This window comes from Bubalus bubalis, chromosome 8 (genome assembly GCF_019923935.1).
Source record: "Bubalus bubalis isolate 160015118507 breed Murrah chromosome 8, NDDB_SH_1, whole genome shotgun sequence".
NCBI lineage: Eukaryota > Metazoa > Chordata > Mammalia > Artiodactyla > Bovidae > Bubalus > Bubalus bubalis.
The window spans coordinates 86,508,184-86,527,945 of record NC_059164.1 but is presented as its reverse complement, the minus strand read 5'-3'; the positions used below and the strand labels follow the sequence as shown (position 1 = coordinate 86,527,945).

Below are 19,762 nucleotides of genomic sequence, written 5' to 3'. Positions count from 1 at the left end.
CAGTATTTTTATTTATGCACCCTTTTAAAATTGCATTTTCGTTGTTGTTGAATGCCTCTAAAAATGTAGACGTCTGCCTGTTACAGTTAGGATCTGCTGATACCTTTGTGCCTTGGCTTCTCCCTTCCTGAAAGCGTGTTATTTAAGCTTTCCTCATTTCACAGGAGTTGACCATTAGCACTCCATACTCTGGACTTAGAGTTCCTATACCTTGTTTGTAGGGAGATGTACCTACCCTCATGGATTGCCTCCAGGCCTATGATATTCATCTATTTCCTGTCTTTATTGGCGTTACTGATTTTGAGACTGGATATCCTGGATTCCCTCCCAAGTTATATATATTATCAGTGATTTCCCATTAAATTTTAGCTCTTTGTTTTCTAATTACTGTCTCTACTTGCAATATGTTGATTAGATTCCTTATTTGACTTCTCTAAGTTGGTTTTTTGGAGAAGGCAATGGCACCCCACTCCAGTACTCTTGCTTGGAAAACCCCATGGATGGAGGAGCCTGGTAGGCTGCAGTCCATGGGGTCCCTAAGAGTCGGACACAACTGAGCGACTTCACTTTCACTTTCACTTTTCACTTTCATGCATTGAAGAAGGAAATGGTAACGCACTCCAGTGTTCTTGCCTAGAGAATCCCAGGGACGGGGGAGCCTGGTGGGCTGCCGTCTGTGGGGTCACACAGAGTTGACACGACTGAAGCGACTTAGCATAGCATAAGTTGGTTTTTACCTTATCACTATTCCTAGCATAGTGTTAGTTCTCTATTTTTACACAAGTCTAGTAATTGAGAAGTAACAAGACCATAGGATTGTGAAAAATAATAAACTATTCATACTTAAAGGATATGGTTACTATTGAACACTTCCAGTTCAGTTCAGTCGCTCAGTCATGCCTGACTCTGCAACCCCAAGGACTACAGCATGCCAGGCTTCCCTGTCCATCACCAACTCCCAAAGCTCTCTCAAACTTATGTCCATTGAGTCGGTGATGCCTCACTGAACACTTTACATCACCAAATAGGACACCAGAAGTTAACAAAAATATAAAAGGAAGTGTCAAAATTTCAGTCTTGGTAGGAGATCTGAATACCTATATGCTGCTATATAAGGGATACCAAAGCTCATCAAGGATAAAATAGATTTAAATAGCACAGTAGCAACCTTGATCTTATATCCATATATATCACACTGTACCCGCAATGCAGAATAGTTTTCAAGTACTCATGGAAAAGTTAGACACACAGATAAATATTTTATAATATGAAGCTGGTTTTAATTATTTTAAAAGATTACTGCCATACAAATTTTATTCTCTAATATGATGCATAAACATAGAACTTAAAAAAGGTGAACTTCGTTTAGAAAGTTAGTTTTCCAAATTTGGCCGCATGATACTCGACAAAGAAAGGGGTATGTCATGGGAATCGACTCTGGAGTTACCATTCAGATTGCCTGACTGTATTAAGGCTTAAGACCCCTCACTCTAAACTGAAAATCATTCTGTCCTTCCTTATTTTGATTCTGAATCTATTTTCATTTTTTATTCCTGTTTTAGCTCAACTTTATCTCAGACCTTCTCAATTCTATGAAATGGCAAAAAAAAAATTCTTGGCAAATCCCTTTCTAGAAATCTAAGATAGAAATTAAGTTGTTTTCCATCCTTAATGGATCTCCTCCTTCCCTCTGAAGTATTATGTTAATTTCAGAAGAACAAACTAGCATTTTGATGCTAGTTTCTTTAGTCATTGAAACAGCCTCTGCTTTTACTGAACATACATCACTGTGTTAAAAATTAAAATTGCATTGATAGGAGAAGACATTGTGAGTATTCAATTTTGGTATACGTTTCTCAGTTTTGTTTTTTTTTTATTTCTGTATTTCAGCTTTCTGAATAAGTTTTATAAAGTAAACTTTAGACGGTGCCACTGCTTGCCTTTTTTTTTTTTTAAGAGATTGGTGTTTTTATTTAGTGATTTATTTTTAATAGGAATCTTTATTTCATTGAATTTCTCTTTCTTTTGTCTCGTACATCTTTCTTCCTCTTATTTTTCCCAATGGCATTTTCTTCATGCTGTGCTAAATCTCATGTCTCATCTATCAGAAATATGAGAAACATTTATAAGATTTTTTTTAATATCAAGTGTATGCCAGTTAAGTTTGTAAACAGACTAGAATGAGTTGGTATGTGGTAATGATGAGATGCTGTTAATTTAAAGATAAACCAAGGAAACAAGTTATTTTGTTATGATGATTTGAAAAGTCAGATATAGACAGATTTACTCTGTTCTTTGGAGAGTGTACTAGGAAATCAATGGCAAAACACTCCTATATTTTATGATGCTTATTTCTTTCCTTTTGACATGAACTTAAAAAATCATATGAAGTAAATGACAAGATAATTGCCTCCACTTTTAAAAATATAAATAAAATGTCTAGTAAAGACTTTACAAGAAGAGATGGGGTGAAATTTTCAACATGAAAAAATGGTTTCTGAGACACTGCCTCTTATATTCAAACCCCTAGAAATGTTCCCCAGCCATCCATAAAAATGGTATTGTAATTTATATTTAAATTAATAAAATAGGTACCAATAGCTATATCTACAATGCTTTGCTTTTTTATGGAAGTATAGTTGATTTATAATGTTGTGTTAGTTTAAGGTGTGCAACAGTGACCCAGTTACATATATATTCTTTAATGCTTACCTTCATCTAGATTCTTATGTTTTATAGTCTAATGTGCTAATTTTTTGACCAGCTGAATAATTATTACAAGCTGTAAAGCTTATTGTTATTTTCTTTCTTGACTGCCACCTGTCAGAATCAAAAGGGAAGATAAAAATCTCACTGAGCCACGAAAGATTCTGTATTGCTTGATGTGCCTTCTAAGGAGACACATCTATATGGAAGACAAAAATTAATGCAGCATTTTAAATCGAAACTTTGGTACTTTGTTGCAGGTGGGGAACACAAGGAGACTTCACCACTACTCATCCACGGCCTGTGGTCAAAGTAAAACTCTTCACAGAAAGCACTGGCGTCCTGGCTCTTGAAGATAAAGAACTGGGAAGGGTGAGTTATGGTCAGCGCCACATGTCCCAGGCAGCACGGTTTTAACTTCTCTTGATTTAGAGTTGAAGTGGACCAGCATGCAGTGTATGAACTACATTAGTAATTTATTTGTAATTTCCTATGAGCCCAGCTTACATCTCTGATTTACTAAACATAATTGCTGTAATTAGACTGTATTGTGATAGGTCTTGGGTGTGTAAGGGAAACACAGAAAGTCATAGTTACTGACAGTCATTCCTGGCCCACGTACTTCACTAGCCAGCAAGGGAGTGGTATGGACCGACTCGTCCTTCTTGGTGAATGGTAACCCTGATTTAAACGTTTCTGTCCATGGACTAAAAGCATCCTCTTTATCTTTGAAGTCATCTGTTCCTTATATTGTGATTAGACTGATTAAAGAATATCTCAAGTGTATTTCTCTCTTATACCTATTCTTCTCTGTGTGAAGATTTTTGTCACACACCTTTTAACACAGAATTATTTTTCCCCCCATGGGCACCTCCTCATACCTAGAATATGAGTGCTGAGTCACTTTAGTCGTGTCTGACTCTGCAACATTATGGATTGCAGCCTGCCAGACCTCTCTGTCCATGAAATTTTTCAGGCAAAGGTACCGGAGTAGATTGTCATTTCCCCCTCCAGGGGATCTTCCTAGCCCCCTCTAATTCCTGTCTCTTTCACTTATACTCAGCATCTTCTGACTGTAAAAGCATGAATGTTAACATGTTGTGCTCTCAACACCTCTCTGTGTGAAAGATTTTCTGCAGTCTTGTTTCTGAAGATGAGTCGTCTACAAAGTTATCTTCTGTAATGTGGCTCTATTTCACTCAGACCTGAGTGCTGCTTTCTCAGGTGTTTTGCAGAGGATAAAGCCTCAAGAAATCTCTCTCAGGGATTTCTCGTAATGGTGGATTGCTGCTGTGATGCTCCGTGTTGAAGGACACTAGGATTAGTGTATATACTGGATTTTCTTCCCCTTAAAGTTAGGATTGCTGTTGATTTCGAATCTTCCTCCTTTTCGGTCTACACCTTTGAAGTTTCTTTTCATTTCTAGAGATTTTGTGAATCTCTATCCACAGTCCAGAAATCGTGAGTCTGCACTTACATTCTGTATTTCCTCTTCTGTTTCCCTGTTGCATCTATTTCTTAATTACCTAAGAGAGCTAAACCATAATGTTCATTCACTCATGTGCTTGTATATTTGTGCATTTATTCATGCAACAAAGGTGTACAGGTGGCATAATCTAAGAGAAGAGCCCTGGAGATTCCATATAGTGTGATGGATTTGTGAGTCCAAATTTTTCTTTTTTTTTTTTTTAAATGATATACACGATTTTATTAAAGAAACTGAGCATGTTTTCTTATTTCTACTGACAATATACATCACCATTAACTCGCATTTGTGCTAGTAATCATCTCTTTCACAGTCTTTATTCTTATTTTAATTATTTTATTGGAGTATGGTTGATTTACAATGTTGTGTTAGTTTCTGCTGAACAGCAATATGAATCAGTTACACATACACATAAATCCCCTCCTTTTTAGAGTATTCCCATATAGATCATTACCAAGTATTGAATAGAGTTCCCTGTGCTATTCAGTAGGTTTTTATTAGCTATTTTTCTAAATATAGTTGTTTGTTTATGTTGATCACAACCTCCCAATTTGTCTCTCCTTCCTTTTGTTCTTGTAATCAGTCTCTTTCAAGTGTGATGTGTTTTACAAAGTGCTTCCAGATTATTTTTTTTCAAGCAAATAAAATAATAATATGACCATAAAGCCTATGAAATAGAATAAAATTCTGCAGACTCATAATCAAAACTATTACATGCTTCAAAGATTTTCCCTCTATCATTAGTTTTCAAAATTTTGAATGACGTGTTCTGTTGTAATTTTCTTTTTTTCTGTTGTTGTTGTTGTTTTTAATTTAATTTTATTTTTAAACTTCACAATATTGTATTGGTTCTGCCATATATCGAAATGAATCCACCACAGACATACATGTGTTCCCCATCCTGAACCCTCCTCCCTCCTCCCTCCCCATACCATCCCTCTGGGTCATCCCAGTGCACCAGCCCCAAGCATCAAGTATTGTGCATCAAACCTGGACTGGCGACTCGTTTCATATATGATATTATACATATTTCAATGTCATTCTCCCAAATCATCTCACCCTCTCCCTCTCCCACAGAGTCCAAAAGACTGTTCTATACATCAGTGTCTCTTTTGCTGTCTCGTATACAGGGTTATTGTTACCATCTTTCTAAATTCCATATATATGCGTTAGTATACTGTATTGGTGTTTTTCTTTCTGGCTTACTTCACTCTGTATAATAGGCTCCAGTTTCATCCACCTCATTAGAACTGATTCAAATGTATTCTTTTTAATGGCTGAGTACTACTCCATTGTGTATATGTACCACAGCTTTCTTATCCATTCATCTGCTGATGGACATCTAGGTTGCTTCCATGTCCTGGCTATTATAAACAGTGCTGTGATGAACACTGGGGTACACGTGTCTCTTTCCCTTCTGGTTTCCTCAGTGTGTATGCCCAGCAGTGGGATTCCAGTTTTTTAAGGAATCTCCACACTGTTCTCCATAGTGGCTGTACAAGTTTGCATTCCCACCAACAGTGTAAGAGGGTTCCCTTTTCTCCACATCCTCTCCAGCATTTATTACTTGTAGACTTTTGGATCGCAGCCATTCTGACTGGCCAAATTTTTCATTTAAATTATGGTTACATTCATTTTACCTTATTCCCTTATTGTGTTTTCACTGTCTAATAGCACCAGCCATTTAAGTCTAATGCTATAATGTAACTTGAGGTATATTTAATTTATTCTTCAGCTCTCCAGATATATATGTATATATATAAATTGCATATACATATCCCAAAGAAAGGCAATGCCAAAGAATGTTCAAACTACCATGCAATTGCACTCATCTCACACGCTAGCAAAGTAATGCTCAAAATTCTCCAAGCCAAACAAACACATGAAAAGATGCTCAACATCACTCATTATCAGAGAAATGCAAATCAAAACCACAATGAGGTACCATTTCATGCCAGTCAGAATGGCTGCTATCCAAAAGTCTACAAGCAATAAATGCTGGAGAGGACGTGGAGAAAAGGGAACCCTCTTACACTGTTGGTGGGAATGCAAACTAGTACAGCCACTATGAAGAACAGTGTGGAGATTCCTTAAAAAACTGAAAATAGAACTGCCTTATGACCCAGCAATCCCACTGCTGGGCATACACACCAAGGAAACCAGAATTGAAAGAAACACGTGTACGCCAATGTTCATCACAGCACTGTTTATAATAGCCGGACATGGAAGCAACCTAGATGTCCATCAGTAGATGAATGGATAAGAAAGCTGTGGTACATATACACAATGGAGTAGTACTCAGCCATTAAAAATAATACATTTGAATCAGTTCTAATGAGGTGGATGAAACTGGAGCCTATTATACAGAGTGAAGTAAGCCAGAAAGAAAAACACCAATACAGTATACTAACACATATATATGGAATTTAGAAAGAAGGTAGTGATAACCCTGTATACGAGACAGCAAAAGAGACACAGATGTATTGAACAGTCTTTTGGACTCTGTGGTAGAGGGTGAGGATGGGATGATATGGGAGAAGGGCATTGAAACATGTGAAATATCATATGTGAAACAAATCGCCAGTCCAAGTTTGATGCTTGATATAGGGTGCTCAGGGCTGGTGCACTGGGATGACCCAGAAGGATAGGATGGGGAGGGAGGTGGGAGGGGGGTTCAGGATGGGGAACACATGTACACTCATGGCAGATTCAAGTCAATATAAGGCAAAACCAATACAATATTGTAAAGTAAAATAAATTAATTAATTAAATTTTTAAAAAATATTAAAAAAAAAATTCTCCAAGCCAGCCTTCAACAGTACATGAACTATGAACTTCCAGATGTTAAACCTGGATTTAGAAAAGTCAAAGGAACCAGAGATTAAATTGCCAACATCTGTTGGATCATTGAAAAAGCAAGAGAGTTCAAGAAAAACATCTACTTCTGCTTTATTGACTAGACCAAAGCCTTTGACTGTATGGTCACAACAAACTGTGAAAAATTTTTAAAGAGATGGGAATACTAGACCACCTGACCTGCCTCCTGAGAAATCTGTATGCAGGTCAAGAAGCAACAGTTAGAACTAGACGTGTAACAACAGATTTGTTCCCAATTGGGAAAGGAGTACATCAAGGCTGTATATTGTCACCCTACTTATTTAACTTATATGCAGAGTACATTATGTGAAATGCTGAGCTGGATGAAGGACAAGCTGAAATCAAGATTGCCTGGAGAAATATCAATAACCTCAGATATGCAGGTGATACCACCCTTATGGCAGAAAGTGAACAGGAACTAAAGGGCCTCTTGATGAAAGTGAAAGAGGAGAGTGAAAAAGCTGGCTTAAAACTCAACATTCAGAAAACAAAGATCATTGCTTCTGTTCCCATTACTTCAGGCAAATAGATGGGGAAGCAATGGAAACAGTGAGAGACTTTATTTTTGGGGGCTCCAAAATCACTGCAGATGGTGACTGCGGCCATGAAATTAAAAGACACTTACTCCTTGGAAGGAAAGTTATGACCAACCTAGATAGCATATTAAAAAGCAGAGACATTACTTTGCCAACAAAAGTCTGTCTAGCCAAAGCTATGGTTTTTCCTGTAGTCATGTATGGATGTGAAAGTTGGACTATAAAGAAAGCTGAGTACTGAAGAATTGATGCTGTTGAACTGTGGTGTTCAGGAAGTCTCTTGAGAATCCCTCTGACTGCAAGGAGATCCAATCAGTCAGTCCTAAAAAAATCAGTCCTGGATTTTCATTGGAAGGACAGATGCTGAAGCTGAAACTCCAATCCTGTGGCCACCTAATGTGAAGAACTGACTCATTTGAAAAGACGTTGTTGCTGGGAAAGATTGAGGGCAGGAGGAGAAGGGGACGACAGAGGATGAGATGGTTGGATGGCATCACCAACTCGATGGATATGAGTTTGGGTAGGCTTTGGGAGTTGGTGATGGACTGGGAGGCCTGGCATGCTGCAGTCCATGGGGTCACAAAGAGTCAGACATGATTTAGCGAGTGACTGAACTGAACTGATGCAACTTCTAAATAACATGCACAAGTGGTATATTTTCCAGTTGTTTGTATATCTGAGAAAAGCCTTGTACTCCTGTGTTCCCATCATACACGAAAGCCAACTTTTCTATCTGTATAAGAGTTTCTCAACCTCAGCACTATTGATGTTCTGAGGAAGATAATTCTTTGCTGTTGGGAGCACTCCTGTGCATTTTATGATATTTGAGTAGCATTCCTGACCTCCGGTCAATATATGCCAGTTGTCTCATCCGCTCTTAAGAGAAGTCGATAAGAAATGTCTCCAGACATTGCTAAGTGTCCCCTGGGAGCAGACCTGCTTCAAGCCATTGATCTATACTAATGACCTCAGTAGGTTCCATGATTATAAATGTGTTCATGGGTTAATGGCGTCCCATTTTTAAATTGTCTTCCTTGGAGCTTTAGATTTGTATATCTAACTTGCATACTTGGTATTTCTAGTGTATTAATGGATATTGCACACTAAATATTTTTGAAATAAGAACTTTTGATTAGCAACCCCATCCAGTCTTCCATAGAGGCTGTTGTAAAGGCAGTGACCTCAGCTTGCCCTTTTTTTCTTCTTCTTTGACTAATATCCAGTCTATTTGCAAGTTCTGTCAGCTTTTTCCTAAATTTATACTGAGTTGGTTCACACTTGAACATTTTCTCTACTCTGATTCAAGACAATTTCTCACTAGTAGTAGTCCACTTACTGCTTCCTCATTTGTCATCCTGTCCCCTCTGATTCAGCTTTCACACCTCAGCCACTATTATCTATGTAAAATTCAACACAGAAGCACATCATTCTGCCTTTAAAACCTTACACTGTCTTCTCATCTATTTGTAAGAAAAAACTCAGACTCTTCATCGTAGTATGGTATGCCCAGGAAGGGTTCTCAAAGGGACCCTGTACCAGCAGCATCAGCAACACCTGGAAGATGGTTGCAAATTCAGATTCTCAGGCCCAAATCTCTCTCTGCTGGATCAGAAATTTGGTGGGTAGGATGCCACAGTCTCTTTTAACAAGGCCTCAACATTGGACACAATCAACATTGAAGAACTCCACTCCACCTGAACAGGTCTCTCTAAATTTATCTCCTATTACACCCACCTTGTTTACTATGATTCTTCCTTCACGCTTGGCTTTCTTTCCTCAAACCTAATCAGATTTTAAATTTTGGGTCAGACTTCCCTGGTGGTCCAGTGGTTAAGAATCCACCTGCCAATCTAGATGCTTGTACTTATTTTGACTGTTTTATTGCATCTATTGGGCTTCCCTGATGACTCAGATGGTAAAGAATCTGCCTGTGATGCAGGAGACCTGGGTTTGATCCCTGGGTTGGGAAGATCCTCTGGAGAAGGGAATGGCAATCCACTCTAGTGTTCTTGCCTGGGAATCCTATGTACAGAGGAGTCTGACAGGCTGCAGAACCTGGGGTCGCAAAGAGTCAGACACCAATGAGCGACTAACAACAATTGCATCTACAAGATTCTCCACTACAGTGAATGGATATAGTGAAAGTGGACATTCTGGTCTTATTCTTGATATTAGGGAAGAAACACTCAGTCTTTGAATATTAAATATAGCATTAATTTGGACTTCCCTGGTGGTCCAGTGGTTTAAGAGTCTGCCTGCCAATTCAGGGGACATGGGTTTTATCCCTGATCCAGGAGGATTCCACATGCCATGGACAGCTAAGCCCATGAACCACAACTATTGAAGCCTGAGTTCTCTAGAGCCCATGTTCTGCAACAAGAGAAGCAGCTGCAGTAAGAAGCCTGCATGCAGCAACAAAGACCCAGTGCAGCCAAAAGCATGTTAATTAATTAAAAAAAACTTTGGGTCTTTAGACATGACCATATATGCACTCACACACAATTAGAAGAAAACGGTAGTCATCTCTGGATGGTAGAGCTGTTGGTAATGTTTTCTATATATTTATCTACTTTTACATGTGGGGTCCCAAGAGTTGGACACAGCTTAGCAACTGAACCACTACCACCACACTCAGAAACAGCATAAAGAGTTTAATTTGAAGAAAAAGGCCTTACATCATCTGAAGTCTGTAGTCTATATAATTCTGTATCTGGGGATCTTGGCTGAGTGAAGTTTTTAAATTAAAATTTAGTGTGGTATTTGAAAGATGAGTAAAGAGCCCTTAAAATAGATTGATAACACAAGGTGATACCATTGAATGGCTGTAATATAAGAAACTGACAAGAACAAATGCTGACAAGGATGCAGATCAACAAACTTAAACTTACAACATATTGTATGATTTGTTCTAAAAGAGGCAATACTGTAGAAGCAGGAAATAGATGAATTGACCGGGGATTGACCCAAGGGGGAAGTGGTTGTCTGTAAATGGTGTTCAGGGATCTTTCAAGGTGAAGCAGTATTTATGTGTGACACTGGGTATTGGGTATATGGATGTATGCATTTGCCTAAACACATAGAACTGTACATTACAGGAGATCAGTCAAGATGGAGGAGTAAGAGAATGTGGAGTGCACATGTGTTTGAACACATCAAAAATAGACCTCCATGTCAACAGTTCTCACTGAAAACTAACTGGAAACTGGCAGAAGGACTCCTGCACAGCCAAGGCTGTAGAAAAGATACAAACATCCAGTACGAAGAGAAGAAAAGCAATCCTGTTGAGCCTTGTGACCCTGGACAGGAACTTAGAGAAGAAGCGAGAATACAGTTGGACCCCTGCCCTAGGGAATGTGCAGTGAGAGCCACAGATTACACACCTTAGTCCTGACGTCCTAAACAGGGAAGGCGATCCCCCTCAGCTGGCTGGAGAACTGCTGGGACAAACACGTAGACTCTGGGAACCCTAAACTCAGCTTGTGAGCAGCAGGAGTGCACTGGCTTCTCCCCCAAGTCAGAGTGGCGGGAGGTCTGTCCTGGAGGCTGCCAGGTTTCCCAAGACACTGGACCTGAAGCAGCCACGACTGGGGAGAAAACTCAGGTGTGGGATGCAGAGGCTACCAAGTTCTGGGCAGGGCCTGGGTGAGGTGGTGATGGCCGTAGTTGAGCATTTAGTTAAGCAGCCTAGATCTCTGTGGCAGACAGTCCACCACCACTCACCACCCCATATGTGCTGAAAGACCACATGGGTTCCCCTGCCCCGCATTGTTGTTCCACCACAGGGCAAGGGCGGCGGAGGCTGGGAGCAGTGATCAGCTGTGAGCGACAAAGGGATTTGCACCTGAGGCTGTGTCTGAGCAGAGTGAGGGAAACAATTGTGGGTGCACACTCAGCACAGCAGAGAAAGCTTGGGCCTCTGTCTGAAGCAGACAAGAGCATAGAGGCCACTATGTGTCCCATTTGCTTCAGCACTGCCCACTGTTGGGCATGGGTTTCCAGTACAGAGAAAGAGAATAAGCCATCCTTAAAGGGAATAGAGCCAGCTCAGGCTCACCCTCAGGGATTCTGCTGCAGCAACTTGGGATCAGACCTCTCTTCCCGTAGGCTGTCGAGGGTCACTGAGCAGAGGGGAGGACCGGCCGCACACCTGGCTCTGCCCTGCCAACTCCAGCCCCACCCACTACCAAGGCCATGGCTGCCAGCACACCCTGAGCAAAGACATGACTTGTGTTCACATCAAATCCAGCTCTCCTACCAAAGGCATTGGGCACATCTCCAAAGGGACTCTCCCACGTAAGAATACTCCTTCAGGACCACAGTAGGTAACTTTCACCTAAATTCATAGCGGCAGAGAAAATTAACCAAAAGGAGGTAGAAGGATTGCTGTCATTGAAACAGCAGAAGAAAACCTCTGAACAAATAATGAAATAAACACCTTGCCAGATAAAGAATTCAAAGCACTGGTAATAAAAATGTTAAATAAATTAGGGAAAAGGGTAGATACATTCAATGAAACTGGTAACAGGAAACTAGAAAATAGAAAAAAAGATACAATCAGAAATGAATACAAGAGCTGAAGTTAAAAAAAAAATCACACATGAAAGTATGAAGAGCGCACTAAGTGATACAGAAAAACACATAAGTCATCTGGAAGATAGAATAATGGATATCACCCAATCAGAACAGCAGAAAAAAAAATTTCTTTTTTTAATGAAAACAGTTTGAGATCTGTGGGATAACATTAAGCCTGCCAATACTTGCAGTATAGAGGTCCCAGAAAGGAAAGGAGAAAAGGAGTTCGAAAATTTATTTGAGGAAACAGTAGTTGTAAACTTTCCAAACTTGAGGAAGGAAATAAATATCCAGATATTGAAAGCAGAGCAGATTTCGAACTTGGTGACCTCAAACAGACCCACACTAAGACATATCATAATTAAAATGACAAAAGATAAAGAATTACAAATGCAGAAAGACAAAACCGTCAAATACAAGGGAATCAGGGTCGGACGTGACTGAAGCGACTTAGGCGCAGCAGCAGCACTACAAGGCTATCTTCTCTGCAGAAACTTTGCAAACCAAAAGAGAGTGACGTGGTATATTCAAAGTGCTGAAAGGGAGAAACCTGTAACCTAGGATATCTTCCTAGCAAGATTATCATTTAGAATAGAAAAGATAAAGAACTTCTCAGGCAAGCAAAAACTGAGAGTTTGTTAGTAGTAAACCTATTCTAACAAATATTAAAGGGTCTTTAAGATAGGAATCTATCAGTTCAGTCGCTCAGTTGTTTCTGACTCTTTGTGACCCCATGGTCTGCAGCACGCCAGGCTTCCCTGTCCATCAGCCAACTCCCAGAGCTTGCTCAAACTCATGTCCAAAAGTCGGTGATGCCATCTAAGTATCTCATCCTCAGTCGTCCCCTTCTCTTCCCATCTTCAGTCTTTCCCAGCATCAGGGTCTTTTCAAATAAGTCAGTTCTTCACATCACGTGGCCAAAGGATTGGCGTTTCAGCTTCAGCATCAGTTCTTCCAATGGATATTCGGGACTGATTTCCTTTAGAATGGACTGGTTGGATCTCCTTGAAGTCCAAGGGACTCTCAAGAGTCTTCTCCAACACCACAGTTCAAAAGCATCAATTCTTCGGCACTCAGCTTTCCTTATGGTCCAACTCTCACATCCATACACGACTCCTGGAAAAGCCATAGCTTTGACTAGACGGACCTTTGTTGGCAAAGTAACATCTCTGTTCTTTAATATGCTGTCTAGGTTGGTCATAGCTTTTCTTCCAAGGAGCAAGCATCTTTTAATTTCATGGCTGCAGTCACCATCTGAAGTGATTTTGAAACCCAAAAAGTAAAGTCTGTTACTGTTTCCATTGTTTTCCCATCCTTTGCCATGAAGTGATGGGCCTGGATGTTATGATCTTAGTCTTTTGAATGTTGAGTTTTAAGCCAACTTTTTCACTTTCCTCTTTCACTTTCATCAAGAGGCTCTTTAGTTCCTCTTCACATTCTGCCATCAATAGAATAAGGAAAATCCCACTAGGAAAGGCAAATATATACTAAGGACTGAGGTTCAACCGCTTACATTAAGCCAGTATGGAGATTAAAAGGCAAAAATTATAAAAGCAACTATAGCTATAATAAATTGTAAAGGGATAAGTGTGAAAATTAAAATATGACATCAAAGCACCATGTAGAGGAGGGAAGTAAAAAATGTGGCTCTTTTAGAGTGTGTTTAAACTTAAATGACTCCTAGTTTAAAACAAGCAAATATGTGAACCTCATGTTGTTCACAAATTTAAAACCCACAATAGACACCCAAAAACTAAGAAGAAAGAAACAGAACCATACTACTAAGAAAAATCATCAAACCACAACGGGAGAAACAAGAAATGAACAGGTTAAGGGATAAATATTTTTTTAAATCATGACTTTACAGGTTCTCTGCAGCATCAACATAAATTTAATATTTTCTGTTTTATAATACATACAAATTTGTTCCAGAAATACTGTACCAGTACCACAACCAACAAAAAACTTACAAAGTAATGGTATTTCTTTGCAGTTCTTTTTGTCCTTAGAATGTATCTCAATAAGGATGTATGTCTGATTACTTTATTTAAAATTGTGCTAAGTTGCTTCAATCATGTCTGACTCTTTGTGATCCTATGGAGGGTAGCCCCCCAGGCTCCTCTACCCGTGGGATTCTCCAGGCAAGAATACTGGAGTGGGTTGCTGTGCCCTCTTCCAGGGGATCTTCCTGACTCAGGGATCAAACCTCCATCTCTTAAGTCTTCTGCATTGGTAGGTAGGCTCTTTCCTACTAGCGCCACCTGGGAGGCCCTTATTTAAAAGTAGCCAGTGCAATAGAAAGGTAAAATATCTTATTTATATTCTAAATGGTAAAAATCACTGAAAATATCTGTAAATTCAGTCATGATGGAGATTTCCTTCAACAGATCTATCAGATAATAGTTCTCACCCAAACAACTCACTGAAGGATTTATTAGATCAGTTTTGCCATACTAAGTAAGGTTGACTTTTTATTCGGCATGATCTGGGAGGCATTTACTCTCTGAATCTCTGACCCCTTGTCTGTAAATTGAACTAGGTGAAATACACATACTGTTGTCATTTCTAGTTCTCCTTCTCTACCATTATATTGCTTTACTGGTTGCTGTATGTGATTGCTTACTATTCACATATCCCATTTAATCCTCTTCGAAGAAGAGAGTAACGTCCATGTTTAGTTAAAGAATGATAATTAGAGGTTAAGACCACTCAGCAATTGCAAGAATCTGGATTTGAACTTGAGCTTTCTGAGTCCAAAGTCTTTCCTAAAATAATCATTAAATACTGTTTGATAGGATGAGGAAATGTGACTTTTATAAATCATGGTGTCAGTATGGGCCAATTTAATTTCATGACTTAAAGCAGGACTGAATATTATTTAAGCTAAAGCCGTTTCATGCATCCGTTCCGTTCAGTTGCTCAGTCGTGTCCGACTCTTTGCGACCCCATGAATCGCAGCATGCCAGGCCTCCCTGTCCATCAACTCCCAAAGTTCACTCAGATTCACGTCCATCAAGTCAGTGATGCCATCCAACCATATCATCCTCTGTCGTCCCCTTCTCCTCCTGCCCCCAATCCCTCCCAGCATCAGAGTCTTTTCCAATGAGTCAACTCTTTGCATGAGGTGGCCAAAGTACTGGAGTTTCAGCTTTAGCATCATTCCTTCCAAAGAAATCCCAGGGCTGAGCTCCTTTAGAATAGACTGGTTGGATCTCCTTGCAGTCCAAGGGACTCTCAAGAGTCTTCTCCAACACCACAGTTGAAAAGCATCAATTCTTCAGTGCTCAGCCTTCTTCACAGTCCAACTCTCACATCCATACATGACCACTGGAAAAACCATAGCCTTGAGGTTATTGATATTTCTCCCAGCAATCTTGACTCCAGCTTGTGCTTCTTCCAGCCCAGCGTTTCTCATGATGTACTCTGCATAGAAGTTAAATAAACAGGGTGACAATATACAGCCTTTACGTACTCCTTTTCCTATTTGGAACCAGTCTGCTGTTCCATGTCCAGTTGTAACTGTTGCTTCCTGACCTGCATACAGGTTTCTTAAGAGGCAGGTCAGGTGGTCTTGTATTCCCATCTCTTTCAGAATTTTCCACAGTCTTTTGTGATCCACACAGTCAAAGGCTTTGGTATAGTCAATAAAGCAGAAATAGATGTTTTTCTGGAACTCCCTTGCTTTTTCGATAAAACTGTTAACTAGTCAATTTTCCATGAGTATGTATTCTCTATGAACTTTCCATATTATTTGAAAACAAAATTTTGCTAATTCCTATTACAGCATCATTTTTTTACAGCTAATTGAAAATGCTTGAATCTAGTAGTCTGCACTAAATGTATAGTGCACTAAATGTATAGTATATGTATAGAAATATATATATATTTTCTTCCATCATTATGTCAGCCTTTTTATTCTCTGCATCAACCTTGTCATATTTCTCATCAGATCAGATCAGATCAGTCTCTCAGATGACACCACCCTTATGGCAGAAAGTAAAGAGGAACTAAAGAGCCTCTTGATGAAAGTGAAAGAGGAAAGTGAAAAAGTTGGCTTAAATCTCAACATTCAGAAAATGAAGATCATGGCATCTGGTCCCATCACTTCATAGGAAATATATGGGGAAACAGTGGAAACAGTGTCCGACTTTATTTTGGGGGGCTCCAAAATCACTGCAGATGGTGACTGCAGCCATGAAATTAAAAGACACTTACTCCTTGGAAGGAAAGTTATGACCAACCTAGATAGCATATTCAAAAAGCAGAGACATTACTTTGCCAACAAAGGTCCGTCTGGTCATTTTCTATCATTTTATACAGTGATTTGAAACAATTAGGGTACTCTCTGGCTGCTTTTATTACTTTCATTTATGATGGTGCATATCAACTTTATGTTCACACAGGGAATGGTTCAGGGAGTGTTTGAAAAGATTCAAGTTCTGGACTCCCAGAGTTAGTTGGTTTAGGATGAATCCAGAAAGGAGCATTTAAACACTTCTCAGGAGCTAGTCATGTGCATATATGGTTGACAAACATTGGCACAGAGAGTATCAATGGTACTAATGTGCAGCCAGTGTTGAGAACTAGTAACTCAGTAAACAAACATACAAGCAAACAAAAAACCCCACAAATTATTGTACCACATAGTTTTGTGAAATGATACCTGAAATTTAAATAGGTATTAGGCAGTTGAAGGTTATGTTCTTTGGCAAATGCTTGGCATGTAGATTTTGTTAGCAGATGACAGATGCGAATACCTATTTATGGAAACTAGGTGGCATAAGGAGATTTTTCATCCGAATTGATGGCCAGCCTCCCACCGGGTGCTGAGGGACTACCTAGAGGCAGAACAGGGTATTTTTCTTATTACGGGTATGTGCAAGCAGGTAAATAGTGGACCAGTTAAGCACCCAAAAATATACGGTTTATCATAATCTATTGTCCCCTCAAACTTTAAAAACAAGGCTTAGATAACATAACCATATAAAAATCTAAATAATCCCACAAGGCATCTATTTGTGAGCAGTTCAGTTTCCGTTGAGTCTTTCAAGATGAATTATTGTTTTCTTTGGTACTGTTTAACTTAAATGGTGTTCTTGAGTCCAAAATGGGTTTTTGAAGTTTCTACCCAGACAACTTTTTAGTTTTAAAAGTGTTGCTATGAACACATTCTTTCCAACAATTGTTACAAAAAGAACCTATTATCTGTGCAAACACTGGGAGCTCATGGTCATGGTACCCCATCATCAGTATACACAGGAGAGCACTGGTTCTTCTGCCTCCCTGAGGATAGAGAAGCATATAAATCAGAATCTATTTTCTTTATGGTACAGTGGAGCTAGAACAGTGCACTTTTTTTCTTATTTGATGAATGATATTTCAGTATTTGTACTTTTATTCAACATTCCTTAATATAGAGATAGTCATAACCTAACAATTCAAAGTGACAATCATTATGCATGTTTTACAAACGTAAATACTATATGGAAAGTTCAGGTACATTTAAAATATTAAGATAAATTAGCTTTGCTCAATTGATTATTCCATTAAAATGAGCTATTATCTTTAAAACGTCTTGTTACATCTTAATGTAACAGGTACAAATTAGCTTATGCTGCTGCTGCTGCTAAGTTGCTTCAGTCGTGTCCGACTCGGTGCGACCCCATAGATGGCAGCCCACCAGGCTCCCTGGTCCCTGGGATTCTCCAGGCAAGAAGTGAAGTGGGTTACCATTTCCTTCTCCAATGCATGAAAGTGCAAGTGAAGTCGCTCAGTCGTGTCTGACTCCCAGCAACCCCACGGACTGCAGCCCACCAGGCTCCTCCGTCCATGGGATTCTCCAGGCAAGAGCGCTGGAGTGGGGTGCCATTGCCTTCTCCGAAATTAGCTTATATATATGCTTTTTTCATCAACTTGTTTCTTACGTGGCTTTCTGATGTATCGAAGGAGATCCATCTGAAGAATTATCAGAATAGGCATGATTTCTGTTTAAGAGAGAAGCAATACAGTGTGTTCAAACATCTGTTTTCTTGGGGGATAATTACTGTTTCAGAAGCTCTAATTCATTGGTCTAATTTTCTTTTTTGCCCCTCTTGTTTTCCTAGAGTATATCCTTTTTAATTATTCTCATTTATATAGTACTCTCCAAGCTGAGTTCCCTCTGAGTTCTTCATTTATGTTAAAATGTTCAAGAGCTAACATATTTTTAGCTAAGTTCAGGATATTTAACTACACCCCATATATCGAACTGGTTAAGACCTATAGAGTTTAAATCATGCCTCTGAATGCCTGGGTTTATAGACAGGCAGCATAGAACTTCTTATTGCAACATGCAAAGCAGTAAATCACAAATAGACTACAGATGTTTTATTGACTAATTAACAATCCTAGTTTTCACAAATAATTATAAAATCTTAAAAATCATTTTAGGTCTTCCCTTCACTCAAAGTTTATATTTGAGGATTAAACTTTCCAGCATTATACAAATTTGATTCATCTACATATGCATCAAAACAGCTTTAGAGAAACTGCTCATGAAATCATAATCATAGATATTTTACCATTTGAAAGCAAAATTTGATATCCAATTTTATTAAAATAGGTGATATTAGATGACAGCTATTTTAGCCAGCAAATTAATATCATCTGCTGCAAAGTGGAATGGACATTTGTTTGCATTTCACAGATATCTAACTAACATCACCATACAAAGTAAACTTTTATTTTTGTAGTTCTAACAAGTGGTACGGGGCTTCCTTGGTGGCTCAGCAATTAAGAATCTGCCTGCAGTGCAGGAGATGTGAGTTCGATCCCTGGATTGGAAAGATCCCCTGAAGAAGAAAATGGCAACCCACTCCAGTATTCTTGCTGGGAAGTCCTACAAACAACAAGTCGTGTACCTTTTCTGTAGCCATTTGTCACAAGACTTGGATGTCATATCACAGAAGCCATTCTAGTGACAGGAAAGGGACCACAGACAGGTGATGGGCCAGAGATCAGGCATGTATGGTGCAAAGTCTTTCTAGATATTTTTCTTTGCAGCTTACATCTGGCTCATTAATCATAATCTGTAAAGTGTTAAAGAAGACTTAATCATCCTGAGTCGGACTTGGAAAGGAGACTGATAACGTGAATCACTTGTTCCTTAGGGAGTCTCCCTCAGACCCTCTCTGAGGAGTTGGCCATCATCTTCGCAGTAAAGTGAGAGGAAAGCATTTTCTTTCCTTCTCAGTGCTGAAAGAGCAAGTTATAAATAGACATGCTCCACAGTGGGTCCATGTGGGTGATTACAGTTGACATTTCAGTTTCCTCAGAAAAATAGAGGCCTCCCTCAAACCTACTCAGGTTTCCCCTTAGCTTTCATATCACTTTCCGTAAGTTTTCCTCAGTAAATATTTTATGGGTGAAATGCACTAACTTCTTTTTTTTAACTACTTAGTCTTCCTTTAATCCATTGCTAACTCATCCATCCTTACTATTAAACTAAAATCACCCCTTTAAATTGATTATGGATTTTATTGTCCAATCAAATCTTTAATATTTTTTCTGCTGTGTTTTTTGACTACTCTCTGTCCCCTTGAAATAG

The 19,762-nt window shown here is 39.1% G+C and overlaps 1 protein-coding gene across 19 annotated transcripts in view; it reads left to right on the top strand.

Annotated features, from left to right (window-relative positions):
• CADPS2 (calcium dependent secretion activator 2) overlaps nucleotides 1-19,762 on the top strand; it is a 591,939-nt gene that overhangs the window by 304,192 nt on the left and 267,985 nt on the right. For all 19 annotated transcript variants that reach the window (XM_045166445.1, XM_045166444.1, XM_045166437.1 and 16 more), the window contains exon 7: nucleotides 2,967-3,078. In XM_045166445.1, the coding sequence (XP_045022380.1) occupies nucleotides 2,967-3,078 (112 nt within the window). The remainder of the gene's footprint in view (nucleotides 1-2,966; nucleotides 3,079-19,762) is intronic.